We start from the raw sequence: 20619 nt of genomic DNA on the forward strand, positions 1-20619 counted from the left end.
GCTAGCCAACCTGCAGGCACAAGTTTTTCGCCCCCAGAGAAACGGTTGTCTCTCGGCAAACAGTGATCAAGCTGTGGTAAGCTGACCCTCCGCCAGATACTCCAGAACTTTTCTCTATTCAGGAGCGAAGCGACAGCCCCCCATCCTAATACCTGTTGTACCAGGGTAGTCTGAATAACAGGTCCGCAAAGGGCACATTGTCCACTGAGAGCTTACAATCCGGCCCCGATCGACCTCGACAACGCTCTCTCTGGCCAACCATGAACGCAGGGCTTAGGTACAGCAACATATTACGATGGCGTCGGCGAACGGCTCATGAAATGAAATGACTGCGCATTCTCTCTGCGTGCGCAGGGTTTATTTTGTTACGTTTTATCTGACGCCCATATATTACCTACTTTTCAATATATGAATTGATGGTCAGCGCCTGCGTTGGTTTACGTCTGGCTCTTGTCCTCGTGTTTCGCGCTGCTAAAATATGAATCGTGCTGTCCATTGTTCTCGGCAGCTGCACTGCTGTCGGGGACTTGTGGGAACCGCCGCCCACGCCGGTGTGCACGGTCGCCCGCGCAACCAGAGCCCCCAAGCATGCTCGCAGTAAGACGAGGAGTCACTGACGTCGGCGGCGGGACTTCCGTCCCTTCAGCGTCGCACGCCGACCTTGAGCGGTCGAGACGACGTGACGCAGTACAGAGGTACCAGGGAGGAAGGCTGGTCGGTTGCTGTTGCCATGGCTGGGCATACGTAGCGGTGGAAATAACAATGGGGTGGAATAATAATAATATATGTTTTTTTGGGGGGAAAGGAAATGGCGCAGTATCTGTCTCATATATCGTTGGACACCTGAACCGCGCCGTAAGGGAAGGGATAAATGAGGGAGTGAAAGAAGAAAGGAAGTAATAGGTGCCGTGGTGGAAAGCTCCGGAATAATTTCGGCCACCTGGGGATCTTTAACGTGCACTGACATCGCACAGCACACGGTTGGTTGGTTTTTTGGGGAAAGGAAATGGCGCAGTATCTGTCTCATATATCGTTGGACACCTGAACCGCGCCGTTAGGGAAGGGATAAGAGAGGGAGTGTAAAAAACGTAATTGCGAGACGTACGCTACAGACTGGAGCTAAACGTTGGTCAGTCGCACTGTAGATGTGCACAGACACAGAAATGCGTCAGTGACCCAGTGGAAGAGTATCCACGTCTTTTGCTTAAAACTGAGCTTATCGGGGTAACTATAGATTATTTCGGGGCTTCTCCCGACGAATCTTGCCCAGTTTCCTAGCCGAAAATTTTCGAGATGCTTCCACACACTGAGCCCTCGTGACAAATGCCTAGGGGGGATTGACTAATTACACTAATTTACGTTACCGTTTACCGGGCCCGGCATACGACATCTGTGCATGCGCGGCCGTTACCGGGCCGCTATCACTTTACGCATTGCACGGCCGCTTCGGACCAAACACAGCACCGCCGCCGCGTTCTTCGGCGCCATTTCTCGTTATGAATGAAGGCATTCGCTTTTAATTTGCCTACTCACATTCATATGTCGAAGTATGAGTAACAACCAACCCATGTTTTTGAAATAATTTGACGATTTTCGGGCAGCTAAGCCTAACTATACACAGCCAAAATAGCAACAACACGGCAGCTCTACAGCTTTGTGCACGGTTTTTCCTACATTTTCATAGTTTTCTTTCTTGAAAAAAAAATGAAATGCTAGTGATTCCCTTACCATATTCATCAGTGACTGCAGAAAATATAAAGTTTTTCCAGCCCGGAGTTGATGCGCTTTGGCTTACTGTCACTAGATGGCGCCACAGTGTTTACATTCAGACCATGCATCCCAAGAAGCGACGATTCGGCACGGAAAACCGAAGGTGTCGTTTTTTACAGCGTTCGCAACGCTATTAACGCTGCGTACGCAAGTTTACTGAGTTCTGCGAAGTAAAATTCTCCATTGGCCAGGCCAGGCCACGTGCCTAGCTTCACGGGCGCATTTGAAAAGCTGCTGAGCTGGCTGTTAGCTGAAAGCTAGCGTGTACAGAGTCGATCACACTTGTCTAGAGCGGTCGAGCGGTGCGGCCCGGTGGAAATAAAGCGAAATTCTGAAGTATGTATTGACTTTCACTGATAATAATTGCGTTGGAGTGCAACCTAATAGACATGTGAACCGCGCAGGCACCAGCGCCTTATCCCCAGTAAAGCAGCTGCGATAAGATTTAATTTAATTTGCTCCACAACACACGGCTCAAGCGCTATAGACAAGTGTGATCGACTCTACGTCTTTGTGTGCGGTTGCATACAGTCTCACTTCATAGAAATGCTTGCAATGCATCCGTATTTTTGTTTGCAATAAAAGCTGGGGCATCTGCCATCATCATCACTCGTTCTAGCCTTGCGGTAACATGTTACGGCAAGTACGGTAACGCGTTGCCGTTGCTTCAGCTGCCAGGTTTGCCAAGCCCCATTTGCCGCACGGTAGCACTTGCCGTGGTCACCGTGTTTACCGTACGGTAGAGCTAAAGCTATCTATCTAGAGATGCATTTTGTGATTCACTTATGACTCGTGGTTCGAGCTCGCGCTATACGCCGCGCATGAATTTACGGGATTCCGTGCATCGTGCAAAATTGCGCATACTCTTCGTGAAGCAGAGATTGTGCCGAGCGCAGTCGTACGTACGTCACCGCTTACACTGAACCGTCTAACACAGCACAATTTTCCTTCACGTGGTGGCTGCCTCCTATATTCGAAATGGCTATCAACTGTGTCCAAACATAAACAAAAAACCTCTTAAGCGATACTCTGGATCGTTTGAATGCGTTAGCGTTTTCTGTTGCTGCTGGCTCTGTTGTAGCTCCGCCTTAATAGTAGGACGTGTTAGCGTTAATGGGTTAATGCCCATCTATGTGGAACTGGCCATTCTGTACATTCCGTTCATAGATTCCTGGGAGTCCTCATATCACTCCTGGCGCAGTGGTGCAGCGGTTAAGCGATGCACGCTGTTTCGAACATACCCATCGGTAGGGCTCTGTCACGTGACTTATGTGGCAGAAACTCCGCCAACCTTTTCACTAATAATGCCGATAACACCGGCGCCGTATTTTATGCAGAACAGGAGTCATAACGCTATAGCTTTAAAATTGCTTCAGCTGGAGTTACTGTCTCGATTCTTATGTGGGTGTTTCTCCCACTTTCAGGGGCCAGCCCTGAGTGAGGTACTTGCGCCCCCCCCCCCCCCCTACCTCATACTTTTCGTTATTCTTCAACAAAGCCTACTATCAACACCACGAGAACAAGCCGATGAATGCTGTATTATGCAAGTACTGCCCGCAAAAACAAGGGTTGGTCGACAACAGTGAGGGATTTTATCGCCATGAAGCAGCAGTGTATGCTGCGTGCGCGGTCTCCAACACATTTGCATGTGCCGGGTTGAAGTACTGCTCGCGCTCAAGATTACTTTCTCAGGGGCTCAAATTTCGAAAGCGCGATGTGCCGCACGCTGCACTGACAGTGGCGGCTCTTAGTGAAGCTGGTATTTCCACTTTGACTACTGATCCGGAGTTCCCGGGTTCGAACCCGACCGCGGCGGCTGCGTTTTTGTGGAGGAAAAACGCTAAGGCGCCCGTGTGCTGTGCGATGTCAGTGCACGTTAAAGATCCCCAGGTGGTCGAAATTATTCCCGAGCCCTCCACTACGACACCTCCAATTCTTCCTTTCTTCTTTCACTCCCTCCTTTATCCCTTCCCTTACGGCGCGGTTCAGGTGTCCAAGGTTATATATGAGAGATACTGCGCCATTTCCTTTCCCCAAAACCAGTTATTATTATTATTATTATTATTATTATTATTATTATTATTATTATTATTATTATTATTATTATTATTATTATTATTATTATTATTATTATTATTATTATTATTATTATTATTGAATATGTCTTTGAGTGTAGTCGCATTAAGCGCTGAAGCGAGTCTAGCAAACAGAGCGAAGAACACACTTCAGAAAAAAAAAATGGCTGTGGCTTAGCTGTGGTTAAGCCTGGAGTGACACGATAGCTACATCCGGCCGAGTGGAACTCGCTCAGTCGAATTGCAAAGTCAGTCTTTCGCCGCTCAGTTTCTTCTCCTTACTAAGTATGGCACATACCCACGCAGGGGGATTGGCCAAGGTTCCGTTTTCATCTTCCTTGGACGTGGATACACTTATGTCACAATCCTGGAAGATATATATCGGAAGTGTACAGCTACCATAGTCCTCCATAAAGTCAGCAGTAAAATGCCAATAAGCAAAGGCAAAGGGACACGATCTCGCCAATGCTTTTCACCGCCTGTTTACAGGAGGTATTCCGAGGCCTGAATTGGGAACAGTTGGCGATAAGAGTTAATGGAGAATTCCTAAACAATCTGAAATTCGCTGATGGCATTGCCTTGCTGAGTCACTCAGGAGACGAACTGAAAATAATGATTAATGAGTTAGACAAACAGAGCAGTACGGTGGGTCTAGAAATTACCATGCAGAAAACCAAATTAATGTTCAACAGTCTAGCAAGGGAGCAGCAGTTCACAATTGGCAGTGAGGTGCTGGAAGTGGTAAAGGAATACGTCTACTTAGGGCAAATAGTGGCCACTGATCCGGATCATGAGAGAGAAATAACTAGAAGAATGAGAATGGGGTGGAGCGCATATGGCAGGTTCTCGCAGATCATGAGTGGCAGTTTACCAATTTCCCTCAAGAGGAAAGTGTACAACAGCATAATCTTACCGGTACTCACCTACGGGGCAGAAACGTGGACGCTAACGAAAAGAGTTCAGCTTAAGTTAAGGACAACGCAGCTAGCCACGGAAAGAAAAAAATGATAGTTGTACCGTTAAGAGACCGGCAGAGGGCAGAGTGGGTGAGGGAACAGACGCGGATTAATGACATCTTAGTCGAAATCAAGAGGAAGAAATGGGCTTGGGCAGGGCATGTAAATGAGAAGGCAAGATAACCCCTGGTCCTTAACAGTAACGGAGTGGATTCCAAGAGAAAGTAAGCGTAGCAGGAAGTGGCAGAAGGTTAGGTGGGCGGATGATATTAGGAAGTTTGCAGGCATAGGGTAAGCGCAGCTGGCAAGGGGCAGCGTTAATTTAAGGAACATGGGAGAGGCCTCTGCCCTGCAGTGGGTGTGGTCAGGTTGATGATGATGATGCTTGCTGCCATAGCAACTGTGGCGCCAAGCGACAAGAATTTAAAAGGGGCCATCCCCGAAATTTGATCTTGGACGATTTGGACCAAAACTGACGTCAAATCAAAACTGAGTGAGCCCGACACGGCAGCGTCCTCCAAATTTGACCCGTATCATTTCCTAATATTTGGTCCGGGCAGCCCCGAAAAGGTAGTTCGCAGCTGGGTCATTCCATGCCAAATGTACCAGAGTTAGCGCTCGATACCATCCGATCTTGTCCACAAAATTTATGGCTCTCTATGAATGGTCTAAAGTAATTACCCTTAATAACTTTGGGGAAAAAATTCCTGCTCATGTGACAGCCCTTCGAATTTCTCGGAGGAGTGCAAAAGTTGGTCTCATCAACAAAAACTACGAGGAATCAAATATTTTTCTTTTGGAGATAATGCATATACATTGTGATGTTTTATCGCACAGCCAAGAAATTTTCAGCAGAAAGCTTTTGTGCTGTTTTAGTTCATTATTTTTCCCCAAGAAACACTTTTCGCTGATATTTGTATACTCTTTAGCGACATTTGTGAGTAGAATCATATCTTTCGGCGCTTATCCATAATATGCACTATCTCATTAAATGGCTTAAACTATATTACAACGCAATATATTTCAGACAAAAACGTCGAGCTCAGTTAGTGTGTTGTGCCGCGTTATCGGCTGTATATCAGGTACAGAGGCGTTCCTATGAAATGTAGCACAATTGATAACTAGTTTCATTGAACATTCTCTCAGCTATTTTTATCGAAGCCCTTTTTCTTTTAAGCGAGAAAAAAAATTTTGAAATTAAGCGCCGCACCTCAAGCCTACGTTGCTGCGTACTGCCACTGCACTGCATAATACGGCCGTGGCGACACGCCGCACTATGCAATCTCGCGCTGGGCTGTAAGGCACCTCAAGAGGAAGAACTGGGCTTGGGAATGTAATGCGAAGGCAAGATAACTGCTGGTCCTTAAAGGTAACTGAGTAAGGTAACGCAGCTGGCAGTGGACAGGCCTCATTGGAGAGACATGGGAGAGGCATTTGTCCTGCAGTGGGAGCAGTCAGAGTTATGATGATGACTGCTGCTACTTCTACGACGCCATAACGGCCCGCCATAGGGCGCTGGACGCATGCTGAGAATCCTTCCTCTCGGTAGTGTTGACAAAATTCGCGTTGGCGATCTGGTTACGCTAGTGTCAGGCGTGACGCACACTGCGTGAAATCGCAGTGTTGAAGTTACGAAGCCCCGCCGCTGTGGCTCAGTGGTTAGGGCGCTCGACTACTGATCCGGAGTTCCCGGGTTCGAACCCGACCGCGGCGGCTGCGTTTTTATGGAGGAAAAACGCTAAGGCGCCCGTGTGCTGTGCGATGTCAGTGCACGTTAAAGATCCCCAGGTGGTCGAAATTATTCCGGAGCCCTCCACTACGGCATCTCTTCCTTCCTTTCTGCTGTCACTCCCTCCTATATCTCTTCCCTTACGGCGCGGTTCAGGTGTCCAACGATATATGAGACAGATACTGCGCCATTTCCTTTCCCCCCAAAACCAATTATTATTATTATTAATAAGTTACGAAAGTAGGTTCCGTTGGCTTCCGCATGGTAAAGGTTGAATAAACTTTATTACACACACATGGATATAATACATATATATACATACGCGGGTGCGCGTGCGTGCTTCAGGCCCCTGGCCCACCGCCTCTCCGGTAAGCCCTCTCCCTAATCAGGAGCAGTATTATCGCCCCCCTGATGACGTCATGGCTTGCATGGTGCACCCGCTTGGCTACTTCCTGAGCGCAGCGATTGGAACCCCGATGGCGACGCATGTTCCATGCTGCATTGAACGATGCACCGCAGAAGGGGCAGGCGAAGGGTTTCTCATTCTTGTGCGACTTCGAGCGCAGGTGCCTGCGGAAGGGGTTAAGGCAAAAACAACATGGAAGTCACGCCACTGAAACGCCACGAAAATTCGCCACACTCTCTCTCGCATGCACAGTCGCGATCGTTTTATCGTTGAAAACATGTCCAACAATTTCGGACAAAAATTTTGAAAATTAAAAAAAATTGCAAGAAACTTTTACGGAACTATTGAAGGTAATGGTCCTTTGTTCGGATACGTAGAAAAATCTTTCTTTTAAAGTGTTTCCATTCATCGCATTGAATTGTTGAGACCCCCATAGAAAACCAATGGGAAGGCTTTTGGCGATAGCGAAAACGTTAATAGAAAAAAATTCAAGACTGCTGTCGGGTTATCTGCAGATACATTGTTTTGTTCAGAATGCTTTTGTCCAGAATTGTTGGGTATGTGCTATCATCATTCAGTATCCTGTGTAGAGGAAAGAAAAAAGAATCATTGCAGCAGAGCCTGCCTAATTCTCCATCTTCCCGAGTATATCGCTGCTACTTGCAGAATTTCATTGGTCGCCGTCGTCGTCTACTTTTCACTCAGCCGCCGCTGTATGGGGGGGGGGGACAGTTTTTGCGCAATGCTCATGCATAATTTTTATGCTCGTATTAACCAGTGCGAAATGGTTGTAAGAGTGCAGCGGCAATTTTTCAATTTTTCGTAACCGGAGCCGAGCGATAGCACCGAGCGAAGTAGAGGGCGCAGCTGTACGAAAATTGCACCAGAAAACACTCGCTCACTTAAAGGCTTTGAAGCGGCACTACAAATTCTATTCCTGGGAGTCACAACAATCCAATGCGAGCATTTCAATGTTGCTGCTCTGGAGTACAAAAGCAATAGGTCTACAGAATCTTTCCCCAAGCTACAGAACGGAACCCTTCGCAAAGAACTGTGGATTTAACTTTACACAATAACGGTGCTTCTAGCTTGCTCTCCTGACCTAGCGGCGAGTCGCTTATAAAAAATTAGAGGACGTTTAAGCTGCGTATTTCAGAGTGGAACGCGACAGCGTGTTGCAGCGCTGCCAGGGAGTCCACGGAACGCCATCGCCCGTTCGGCGCGACGCCTTGCCCGTTAGACAAATCGCTCTGCTACGTACGGTGAAACGGACGCGCGGAGCGGCAAACCACGTAGAAGTGCTGCCAGGCGCCTTGCCGAAACGCGCGGGACTCAAGTTGCAGTCGTAGTTCGTCGGCACATCGTTCTCGACAAACCGGATGCCACGAACGCCAGCATAGCTTCCGCACCAAACGAGCGGGCAGCACTCCGCAAGCGTCGTGGTGAACGCGCCTTGGATATGGGCTGCGTTGTTCTTCGCTCACCGCGGCATTCCTGCGTGCCCGCACGGCCCCACTGCTAGAGTCACTCTACCCACTACGCCCGAACAGCGCCTCCTCTATATTAAAGCGAAAGCTTTACTGCAGGGATTCTAGTTCGCTGTAGCTTTACTGACCGCGAACTTGCGATTTCGCCGTGGCTCTGCTCCGAGGAGGCACATGACGTCACAACGCGCGCCTCGCCGCGGATATTTCTCTCTCTCGCTCCCTAGTCACTACTACGCATGCGCCACTAGTGGCACCGAGCCACAGGAGTTTCGCCGTTGCGCAGCGCCGCGCCTTTCCTCAAAATGCAACTTTCAATTTTCAGTTTTCTCTCTCTTCTTTCCCTCCCTTCTGCATCCCTTCTTTTACGGCACTGTTTGGGTGTCCAAGTGTCACCGAGATAGGTGAGACGGTAACTGTGCCATTTCCTTTCCTCAAAACCAAACAAAACAGGTGAGCCAACGGCGTTTATAGAGTTTATTGGCGTTCACAACTTGGCAACGGCCGTTCATTTTCACGAAAGGAAAGGCGCACAACCCGCTCCGTGGGCCAGTGGAGACCTAAATCTCGCTTTCATGTACGTAGCGCTGGTGTCCAGCTTCAAAAGCCTGCTTTGATTGCGTTCCGCACACTGGATATATGCAGCGCGCCCTCCCTGCCACCCTGGGAGGTGGCATGGTTGATCTCGAGAGATCAGTCACCAAATGTACGTTGCGGCCTAGCTATTGCTGCAGTGCCGCATGTCAGCCACAACGCTGTCAGCGCTAATGCATTCAGGCCGCTTCTCTCTCTCTCACCACCGCCTCATGTATTAAAGCACGAATGAGGCGTCCGCATGACCAGGGAGGCAGTTATGCGCCCTTCCTTTGCTCAAAGCCATCGCCGTCTAGAACACTGTCAACGCCAATGAACACAGCAGTGAACGCCGACATCTTTCGCTTTGTATATCCTGGGTTAGCTGAGCTAATCAACATTAATATTTTTTCCGAACGAGACGAGCGGGAGTCGCTGCCGTCGCGCGCTATCTCTTAAGGCAGTTGCGTACTTTGCGAGGAGGAGGAGGATTTTTCGCTCACGGCCAACGCCGCCGAGGCCGACGACACCGGCTTTTCTGCGACACGGGGCCCATTATATATATATATATATATATATATATATATATATATATATATATATATATATATATATATATATATATATATATATATATATATATATATATATATATATATATATATATATATATATATATATATATATATATATATATCAGGAATTGAGCACGTATGGCATATCAGAACAGATCAGGTCGTATCTGTTACGTCTGCTGAATTACTGATATAAACCCCCAGATATAGCCAGATCTGCCCCTTCCTGGTATAGCTATTTGTTTAGATGGCATATCTGATCTTGATCAGGTCATGATCAGAAAACGATTAGTGAGAACGGATTTGTCAGCGTGTTCGCGCTGAGAGAGAGGGTCAACAGAAATGAAAGAGGCTGTACGTTCACACACACAAAAAAAAAAGAAATCAGTTTTGTTCGACACCACTAGGACCTGAATCGCGCAGCTTCGCCCCGTAGGTGGATGTTGTTAAAGAACAGTTGCTGCCTACAAGCAAGTGGTCCGAATAAAATTAGTAGCTAGGTTGTTAGTAGCACTGTGTCGATCCCGCCTCCTTCGTCTCTGATGTCCCTGTCATTATGCGCTAACAGACCGGAACAACTATGCACTAACTAGCCCGCAAGAGTGCCCCCGTGGGCGCAGCGTTTCCGAAAGTGGGTTTCAAGAGCGCGGAAGTGCGCACAATGTCGTCACAATACGGGAATAACAGCCATCGAAAAAGATTTGCGCGCCTTCGCATTTGTGGACTTCAGTATTCGTGGGGTACATTTGGGCGTCGACAACGCCAGACCAACCGCTGTTTCTTACCTGTCGCGGTGGGATGGACGGGAGAACTTTTCGCCACAAATATGGCACAGGTTCTCCATCCGATGCTTTTGGAGCTTATGTTGTTGCAGCTCGTAGAGGGTCTTGATCGTTTTACCCGTCTCGCAACATGAAGCCGAGGCGCTGGAAGGCCGACGCTCGTGGAGTGACTGACGGTGGCGGGCCAGGTTGTAGTTCAAGTTCGTGCTATACGAACACTTGCTGCACTTGTATCGTGCCGGCGTTGCTTCGGAGCTGAAAACATAAGAACCATACAGAAAATGAAATCAGCCGCACACACTTTTTGGTGCGAAAGCACTCACATGATCGTCAGAGCCGAGCGAAAATCTTGCTTTTGCATATTTTTCTTGCGCAAAAATTCGTTCCGGGGCACCCCCGAAGACCTGCCGCTCTGGCTCATTGGTTAGCGCGCTCGGCTACTGATGCGGAGTTCCCGGGTTCGAACCCGACCGCGGCGGCAGCGTTTCGAAGGAGGACAAACGCAAAGGCGCCCGTGTGCTGTGCGATGTCAGTGCACGTTAAAGATCCCCAGGTGGCCGAAATTATTCCGGAGTCCTCCACTACGGCACCTGTTCTTTCACTCCCTCCCCTTAGAGCGCGGTTGAGGTGTCCGCCGATATGTGACAGCGCTTTGAATTTCTCGCAGGAGTACAAAAGCTGGTCTCACTAATGAATTTACAAAAAAAATCAGATATTTTTTCTTTTTCACTCGAAAATACTTTAGAGATAAAGCGTATACATTCTGGTTGTTAATCGCAAAGCAAACTAGTTTGTAGCTGAAAGCTTTTGTGCTGTTTTAATTCATTATTTTTTCCCAAGAAACAGTTCCCGCTGATATTTGTATTCTCTTTCGTGACATTTGTGAGCAGCATCATATGCTTCGGCGCTTCTCTATAACATGTACTATCTCATTAAATGGCTTAAACTATATTACAACGCAATATATTTCAGGCAAAAAACTTCAGTTAAAGTGTGTTGTGCCGCGTTATCGGCCGCATATCTGGTAGAGGGGTTCCTATGAAATGTAGCACAATTGATAGCTAGTTTCACTGAACATTCAGCGATTTTTATCGAAGCCTTTTTTTCCTTTAAGCGAGAAAAAAAGGCCGCCACCGTCTGGAAGACGTTGAAGTTAACGAGCGTTAGCTGTTTGGTTTACTAGATGAAGAACGCAGCGTTCGTGTCGAGAAACAGAATGTTTTCAAACGGGGTGGTTTTCCACCATGCTCGGCTACGCGTGCACGCTCGCTGCCTAGCGGGACGATCACCACCTAGCGCCATCTATCAGAGAAATTACGATGCACGTCTACCCATTGTCGAGTTGCACCCCTTCAAGATACGCCCCAAACGGAATTTGCTTCGTTTGGGGGGTCAAGTTGGGCCTAGAATTGGCTTGCGGTGCGATATCCTTACGCTTCAATTAGTAATTGCATGTATACAATGTTTACCTATTATTTAATTGTGGTTTTATTTCTGCACCACAACCCATAGATGCATGTCAAACGTTCTGGATGCATGTCAAACGTTCTGATACAGACGCCCACTACATCTCCGCCTTTTATAGGCAATCCTGCACATGCGACGCGAGGTTCGGGTGATAGAGCGGCGTGCGGCGATGTGGCGACGAAGAACGCGGCGCAGCTGTGGGGTCCCTCTGGTTAAGTGTGCTGTACGATCACTTTTTTTCCGCATGCGCACGCGTCCTAGCGACCATGCGCACGGCCGAGTGAGGGTGCGTTGCGGACGAGGTGTTGTACCATCGAGTTTGCTGCATGCGGCCGAGCGGACGACTCCGGCGTTCTGATTGGCGCGCTCGTCACTGCCGCCAGGGTGGCAGCACAGGCATGTGCCTTAGCAAAACACGAAGATACCTTGCCGCACGAATACCCACACACTGATATTGTGGCTCACCCGAGACATGTTTAGCTGTGAGATTTTTCGTAACAGGCAAAACCGCGATCGGCTGTGAGAGCCATGAGTCTCGACGCGGCCCATTCTGACGTCCACGAACGAAGTCGCAACAAACTTTGCAACACCGCAGGCGAGGTTCTAAAACAGCGTCGCGGGAAACGATTAACGTTTGCGCTATTTTTACTTCAGAAAGTGATAAAAGGCATCACACCGCGATCGTGACACAACTCGTTCGACCGCTAGTCGGCTAGACTCCGCTGAAGACCACCCATATGTGCAACCGTTCTAACTACGATCTAAGGTTTTTGCCTCCTAATATTTGAGGAGTGCTCCCATTGAAAGTTACGCTATACCCTAACATGCAATAACGATTTCAGAACGACGAAGCGATTCGTATCACGAATTCTCGGAGCCAAGGATACGGGACTAGAACAAGCTATAGGATAGCAGTACATATTCGATCGTTTGTAATTATAACAGGGAAATTAACATAGCTGAGACCAGGCACAGATTAAATCATCAATTATTCAAACTAGCACACTGCGGTCTTTTTACATGTATTTTAATTGCCTTTATTTTGTAGGTTTTCCATTAATCCATGCACACTTTAGTTGACAGTAACAATGTCAAGTAAATGCAAAAGACACTTATCTATTCGTCGATATATGTAGTGTGCATCTGAATTGTGCATGTATTAAAAATTGCATATTTTAGTACTCTGCTGTCGAATACGAACCCAAGTACACAAGAAAATTATGATATTCCCAGCAATTTGAAATATGTAAAATCAGTTGTAACTGCAGCAGTTGTGCATTTCACAGAAGAGTGACCGTGCAACAGTACTGCTTTCTCTCTGTAATGTTATTCGGTCCGTTAGAAAAGGCAAAATTGAAATAGCACAATGTGGTGACAATTAAAGGGGCTAAGCCAACTATCACTGCACTGAAATGCACAGCTTTGTTTTTTGCAGTGACAGCGGGCAACCAGTTTTTTTTTTTAGCAGTCATTCCTTAGCTTATATCGCAATGATGCACAAGCTAGAATGCAGCAGTGCTAACAAGCCTGGAGAGTTGTGCTCAGAGCCAGTCAATGGTGACACATGCAGAAACAAGCTGGCATGTTATCTGTACAACTCCAAAAAATTCTGAAAGTGCCCATGTGAATGAAAACAAAGTGGTTGCTTAGTACTTAGTAAAAGGCCATACATGCCTTTTACCTTCAGTGTAATTATAAACATAGCATGATGTGGGAGTTGGTAAACTGTCTTACATCTGGACAGCTCCTGGTTGAGGTTGGGAAAGAATACTACATATATTCAGGGAAACAGGATGCACTGACCATGCATAGTGGTCATATCAAGCAGAATTTGTAGAAATATATTTACAAGGTGAAAGCTGTGTTGTTGAAAAACACAATGAAATAAAAAATAAGCATATAAGTGTGTGTAAGGAATACATGTGTATATCCTCTCATATAGCTTTAAAGTAATGTTTAAGACTCTTTTCTCAGAAAAAAAAAAGATGAGGGATCGTAACAGTTATTCTCGTTCCCAAAACAGCAGATAAAAGTGAGCATTTTCTGCACAACTTGTCATGTATAAAATTTTTGACCTTGCTAGCTCTTGTTATTAGCAACATCTTCTTGCAAAGTAAAGCTTATTTCATTGCAGTTTGGTTTTCAAGCTGGCAAAGTTCCCTTTAGACATACCTTATGTTAAAATGACTTAGTTGTAAACCTAACTGCTTGAAGATCTTTGCCTAGGCTATGCCTACTTTTTGGCTTCATAAAGGAAGTATATGTGAATTTAAACAGTCTTATAAGGGCTGCATATATTAGGCAAACAAATGTCTTGTTTTGTGGCCTCTTTTTTCAAAATAATGCACCAAAATGATAATCCTCCTTAGGGCCTTATATGAAAACTCTTGTTACTAATTTAAGGAAAACAGCAACTCTATAAACAAATTAATACTGAGCACAGGTTTGTGCCTTTCCATGCGTTTCACTGCCGTCAATGTAAGACAATCACATTCACACACAAAATTCACAGCAGCTGTAGTCTAAAGACTCCATTCATGATGACAGAACTGTATGTGAAATTTAGCTTTATTATAGAGGAGCAGAAGAACCGACAACTGAGCTAGTTGGTGCATCTTTAAGCCGTGGTAAAAACAGCGCAGCGACGACAGACACAGAGAAGACAGAAGAAGACGGACAAGCGCTGTCCGTCTTCTTCTGTCTTCTCTGTGTCTGTCGTCGCTGCGCTGTTTTTACCACGGCTTAGAGGAGCAGAAGCACCCTTTTATAAACACTGTAAATGCTGGCCCCATAACATACCTGGCTGGCCATTTCAGATGAGGATAAGGATAAAATGACACACGCACATAACAGTCACATGCGTAAAGACACACACCTAGCATTTTAACCACATCGCATAATGAAAGTCTCTGTGTTGCTTCGCTTGAAACAGGGTAGGATAAAAGCACAAAAGAAATGCTGACACATATCAGCTCGTAATGGAGACGGGTATGGCTGACAGTAAAAAATATTAATGCAGTCCTATTAACTTTGCCAAATAGGCCATTCCTGAGCACAGAGATGGTTGTTCTGGAGTGTTGGAATGTTGATATTGACAGTGGGATGGCAGACCATATAGCAATCAATGAAGACTAGTTAAATGAAACAGTGAAAGAAAGCAAGGCAGCAATGTGGGCTAGTTGGTTGTACATTTTATGGGAATAACGCGCTACATACGGACAAAAACCAACTGAAACGACGGACCCAGGACAAGCGCGCACTAACAACAAAAACTTATTCTGATACGACGGCACATAAATACGTTTCATGCACATGCTCAAAACAATCAATTCATTGCCACCAGCTGTGTCGCACGCTCCTTCGTTCCTTCATTAGTTCTAACTCCTCACTTGATAATAACACCGAGGGTATGCTTGAGCACTCATCTTCACCGGCCTCCCATATCTCAAAGGCTTCTTTTATTTTCTTTCTTGTCCCTTGCATGAGCTAAAATTGTAGTCCGTTCAAAGTAAGGTGAACATTTGTAATTTGCACAATGGGGTGCTTGTCCTGTGTTTAAGGTGAACATTTGTCATTTGCACAATGGGGTGCTTGTCCTGTGTCCATCGTTTCAGTTGCCGGTTTTTGTCCGTGTGTATACACACACGTTATTCCCATCAAGCGAAAGGAAGGTCATTAACGAATGTAACGGAAAGAGAAGGGCCAAGTACAATACCTTTCCGGTTGCCTGAGATTCCAAAAAATGAAAGGCAGGATGAGCAAGAGTTAGCACGGGCCAACTACTGTTAACTGGCTAGGATCACTTAAATCCCACTCAGAACAGTACGATGCAAGACATTATTTTATAAAGGATTTTATGGCATGCTTCATCAGACTAAGGAGCAAGCGTATGTCACAAAGGACGAAAAGTTGGCTATCACAGGAATGCTTTTCAAAAAGCGTACCGATCTGGAAGGAACAATTTAATGTGTCGCAACAAGTTAGCACTGTGTGAGTATATAGTGTTTTCCACGATTAGGAACCCATGTTAGTCATAGAAATGGTGCAATGATTTGGTGCTTGTGACATTATCAGAACTAAAAAATTCACCACGTTCTGCTGTATGCACCCATGCCTCGTTAATATCCACCCTGTGATATGATGGCTTGAATTATGGGCAGTTTTTCTGGGGATGAAACTTTATCAAAGCATGCATGCCTTAACATGAAAACTTGCTGTTTGGACAAATGACAGGGCTTAAATGCACAAAGCCAATAGGGACCCGCATATTTTTGTCGTGTAATATGGACTGCAATACGAAAGGCTGGACTGTGGTAACCAGATGCTATAACATAGTGCAAGGACTGTTAGAAGTGTTTGGCGACAAATACAGACTGAATCATATGGCTGTTGCACCCTGGAATTGCCCTCATACCACAAGCAACATAGCATGCAGTTTTTGTTAAACATTAAACTGGCAGGCACGCCGACTCTCTCCGCTCGCACTTTCTGACTGACAAAGCACTTCTCTTTCTAGTGTCAAAATCATTGGCACTGAAAGGCTCAGCGACTCATTTCCTGACGCACTTTGTTCACTGCACAAATTAATTAAGTCGCTGACTGTATAATCTTTATGTTATAATCTCACAGATGTTTACTTGCAACACTAATTTAATGTTTTTTTTTAAACAGAGCACACAGCAAGAACAAAAAAACTACTCGAGTTAAAGCATGTCGGCCACGAGGAGAACTCAACACAAGTGCAAAGCAGGGAATCTTCAAATACAATCCAAGCAGTAAGGAAATTGGTTGAAATTAAATGTGATCTCAACCTCTACAGGTCGATGGCTGCACCGGCACTGTAGGACTTTCAGAAACGGCTCAATGTCAGCATTTCAGGGCCAACCACAGTGCAATAGCACATTTTGAAAAATCAAAATAAACCTTGTTAACGTGGGTTTGGAAATATGCACAAATGTGGCCCTGTCACGACCATACAACAAATGTGAGCAGACGTGTGTCTACAGAAACCTATAGCTGAGCATTGCGGAAGGTGCAAACAAGCATCTACAATCAAGCAAACAAATTTAGAAATGCAGCAAATGCAAAGAAGGTGAAGGAAATCTGGGAAGCAATCTACATTTATGAAAAATACATTCTCATAGGCCCACCATCGCCTTCATCCAGCAGGCAAATAATGTTCACTGCAGGCAGTAAGAGGTAAATAAACACAGGAGATGTATGTGCATTGATGACATATGCTTCTAAAGGCTTCGAGAATGTCTCACACAAGCTGGTACAGCTTACTTAGAAAGCGCTAGTTAACAACTGTTCGACACCAATAAAGTCAAGTTGTTGAGCACCTCGGCGACAGCTGTGTAGTGAAAGCAACAATAAATATTGGATCAGGTGCTTATTCAAAGAGTGCAGTTTCTATCCATATTGTCATGGCTCACGGAGCACTTCGAGATCGCTGCATTTTACCAATAGTCATGGTAACCATGATAATGGACTTAATATTGCAAGCATTTGTCTAAAAGGCAACTTCACTGCACACTGCTAAGCAAAAAAAAAAATTGTAATCACAGCAGTTTACTGAAAATGCTCTTAATTTTTAATCACGATTCACTATTATGGAAAACTCTGTGTGAACAGTTCTGATCCCGAACCAAAGTGTTCATATTAATAAGGCACAATTGTATATGGGTTACTTGCTTTGAGAAGCTTAAGCATCTGCTGTGGTCTTTTTTGGCATCAGATAAAATGAAATGCTCATGAAAAAGAGCTGAACTAGTGGGCCCATATTAGAGAGTTCTGCATTGTGAAACACCGCTGAATGAGCAGTGACAATGGTTTTTGTTTGTACATAAGTGTTTCTGATCTGGTGATATGTTACAACCCAAACTTAACACTAATGCTTTGGCTCAGACCATGATCACATGCAGGGGAAGCTGGATTCATTTAATTTGTTACGCACATATTTACTACAGATATCGGCCCGCGCAGCCAGCAGGAAATAAAAAAAAAAGACTCTCCATATGTGAGAGCGGCTATGCACACCGATGTTTTCACACAATTTCACAGTGCCGGCGGCATACCATCGTAATCCTGCCACTCATAGTCGCAAATTGCAATTTATGGAGCACAATGCCACAGAATGCTGGCGACGCTTCTGTAGTCCCGGCAGAAAACAGCCCAACGGCTGTGCAGCCGAGGTCGTTTCGCATACGCAAAACACGAACTTCAGAATGGTTTCGTCGCACTCACGGCGGTTGTCTAACACAGTACACACGAACTACGATCGATATCGGTGACGGACACGCCGACTTGTGCTCGCGATCACTGCAACCGATGCAACGAATGCGACTCGCTGCAGAGCTCGAAGTTGGTAAGTTCATTTCGTCACGCCGCACTCACGGCAGTTCTCAAACAGTACACACGCGTGCACCCGAACCAGGATCTACTGCACAGCTCTAAGTTCATTTCAGCACTCGGAAAACAAGGCGTGCGTAGTAAGCTTTTCAAACGTAATTATACTTGCAGGCGATGTCACTGACTGACGCAAAACCACTCGTTCCGACTGCAATCACTATCACTACACTGACGCTTGTCACTGCGCTGTGAAGCTTGCTGCATGCACAGGAAATTCACCCTGGGGAGCTCGGCACAGCTACCACCTACTAGGCCTGGTTTTTCACTCCGCTTCGCGGGCTGCCATCTTGCTGAGGAGACGCGGCCTGGCACCGCTGCGCTGGCACGTCACGAGACAGCAGCCAATAGCGTGATGCGACCATCGGCTCGTGCGGAAAGAAGTAACGGCGCATGCCCACAACTTGCCTCTCCCATGTACCGCGAAACGCTCGTCTGGTAGCCCAGTGTAGCTCTCGCTACAAAACGAGTGCACTGCTGGCGTGGGCGGGAGAGGGCTCGGGTGCAGGGGGATAAACAGCTCATCGCGATTTCTTCACTTAACACTGATGTCTGCCGTTTAGGGGGTAAGTGGATGCGCAGCAATTAGGAAACACTGACGGTCAACTTAGAAGTTAGCTCTAAGAATCACGTTGATTGCTTTTGCAGGCAGTGCAGTATACCTGCCGCGTCACTAACTCCTTTGGTTCAGTTATGAACTGGCCATACTGCTTGATTCCGATCGAACTCTTCGAGCAGAATTAGCGTGCTGGCGAAGGCGCACACTGTCACGCAGCTGTAAACAATGAGACAAGATGCTCACCGCTTACCTGGGCTGCGCCTTCGACAGGTTCGGGTCCGGCACCTGCTTCGTCTCCTCCTCCATTGTCATCTCGGTCGTACCTCCCCAATGCGTCGATTTTGCCTCGCTCATAGGTGTCTCTGCCCTCGGTCTTTCCACAGAGAGACATCCGAAATGGGCGCGTCCAACTTTGGATTCACCTCCGTCGGCAGCACTGAGAGGCGATGCTGCTGATGGAAAGCCTTTGAACGGGCCCTCGCTAGGGCCAATGCATTCGAAAGGAGAGCGTTGCCGAGGGGTGCACGGAACGCCATCGCCCATTCGGCGCGACGCGTGGCCCGTTGGACAATTTAAGGAAAAGACGCCTGTCTCACATATCTCGGTGGACACCCGAACCGGGCCGTGAGGGAAGGAAAATGAACGATTGATTTTAAGGAAAGGAAATGACGCCTGTCTCACATTTCTCGCTGGACAACGGGATCGCGCCGTAAGGGAAAGAAAAATCGATCTATCGTTCAATCAATCGATCAATCAATCATTCAATCGATCGTTCATTCGCTCGATCAATACATCAATCAATTCTTAAAGCTGTCGCGTTAAAATCCCTTCCCTCAGTGGTTAGGGCACTCGGCTACCGATCCGGAGTTCCCGGGTTCGAACCCGACCGCGGCGGCCGCGTTCTTACCGAGGCAAAACTCTGAGGCACCCGTGTGCTGTGCGATGTCAGTGCACGTTAAAGATCCCCAGGTGGTCTAAATTATTCCGGAGCCCTCCACTGCGGCACCTATATCCTCATTTCTTCTTTCACTCCCCAAAAACCTATTATTATTATTATTATTATTATTATTATTATTATTATTAAAACAGTGTCAAGTAAGCTGACTGATGTTGCTGAGAAGAAGAAGGAAAAGGAAAGAGCACGGGCCTGCCTGCTGGCTCAAGCCGAACCACGCTCGCTGCCGCGTGCTGAAAGTAGAAGGGGTAAAGAACAGGAGAGCAAATAGTGAAAAAAAAAAAAGCGCCGCGCTAATATGCCCCGGGCCGATCCCGGAGGCAGTGCAATACCGGGCCGACCCATGCCAGAGTGCTTCAAGCCAAGCACCCCACCATATTCCAAAAATAAGTTTAATATCTTAGGTCCAAGGACCCGCGGAAGATATTAAATGTGCGTCCCATCGGGTCTATATGTACTCCGCCGGCCTCCATAAATGGGCGTACCAGTAATACATCAGTAGCCGCGTTTATATGCATGCGACAGAAGTCGACTCCAGTGCCCTTGTTGAGGGAAAGTGAGAAAACGTCCAGGCAGAGAATAAAGGACGAGTCACGCCTTTTCTTCCCAAAATCTGCCCTTTCCCTCAGAAAGGGGAGTGGAGTCTGTCGCATTCATTCAGTCTTTCCTTTGTGGGAACCCGGATGTGTTTGAACAGAGCGTGCCTGTGCACCGCGTGTTCTACGAAAGCCGCTATACTTTAGCACTGTACGTGGAAAACCAGCGGAAAAGATCCGTTCACAAGCAGTACACAGGACAACGCTGTGTACTTCTGAGCAGCGTTGTCCTGTGTACTTCTTCTTGTGAACGCGTCCTTTCCGCTGGTTTTCCACGTACCATG

At 46.6% G+C, this 20619-nt stretch overlaps 1 protein-coding gene and 1 pseudogene across 1 annotated transcript; both read right to left on the minus strand.

The window, feature by feature from the left end:
• Window positions 1-6871: 6871 nt before the first annotated feature.
• LOC144096977 (uncharacterized) lies at window positions 6872-19231 on the minus strand. Its single transcript, XM_077629781.1, has 3 exons — window positions 19035-19231; window positions 10354-10605; window positions 6872-7100 (listed from the first exon to the last, which is right to left on the minus strand). The coding sequence occupies exons 1-3, from the start codon at window positions 19136-19138 to the stop codon at window positions 6872-6874; spliced, it is 585 nt and encodes a 194-aa protein (XP_077485907.1). The 5' UTR covers window positions 19139-19231.
• Window positions 19232-20037: 806 nt separating this feature from the next.
• Window positions 20038-20166, minus strand: LOC144099592 (U2 spliceosomal RNA; annotated as a pseudogene).
• Window positions 20167-20619: the final 453 nt, after the last annotated feature.

This window comes from Amblyomma americanum, chromosome 7 (assembly GCF_052857255.1).
Source record: "Amblyomma americanum isolate KBUSLIRL-KWMA chromosome 7, ASM5285725v1, whole genome shotgun sequence".
Taxonomy (NCBI): domain Eukaryota; kingdom Metazoa; phylum Arthropoda; class Arachnida; order Ixodida; family Ixodidae; genus Amblyomma; species Amblyomma americanum.

Coding starts and splice junctions, on each gene's coding strand:
- LOC144096977 (XM_077629781.1), bottom strand. CDS start 19,138: ATGAGCGAGGCAAAATCGACGCATTGGGGAGGTACGACCGAGATGACA. Junction 10,606..19,034: donor CTGTCGAAGGCGCAGCCCAG/GTAAGCGGTGAG, acceptor TTATGTTTTCAG/CTCCGAAGCAACGCCGGCAC. Junction 7,101..10,353: donor CGTCCATCCCACCGCGACAG/GTAAGAAACAGC, acceptor CCCCTTCCGCAG/GCACCTGCGCTCGAAGTCGC.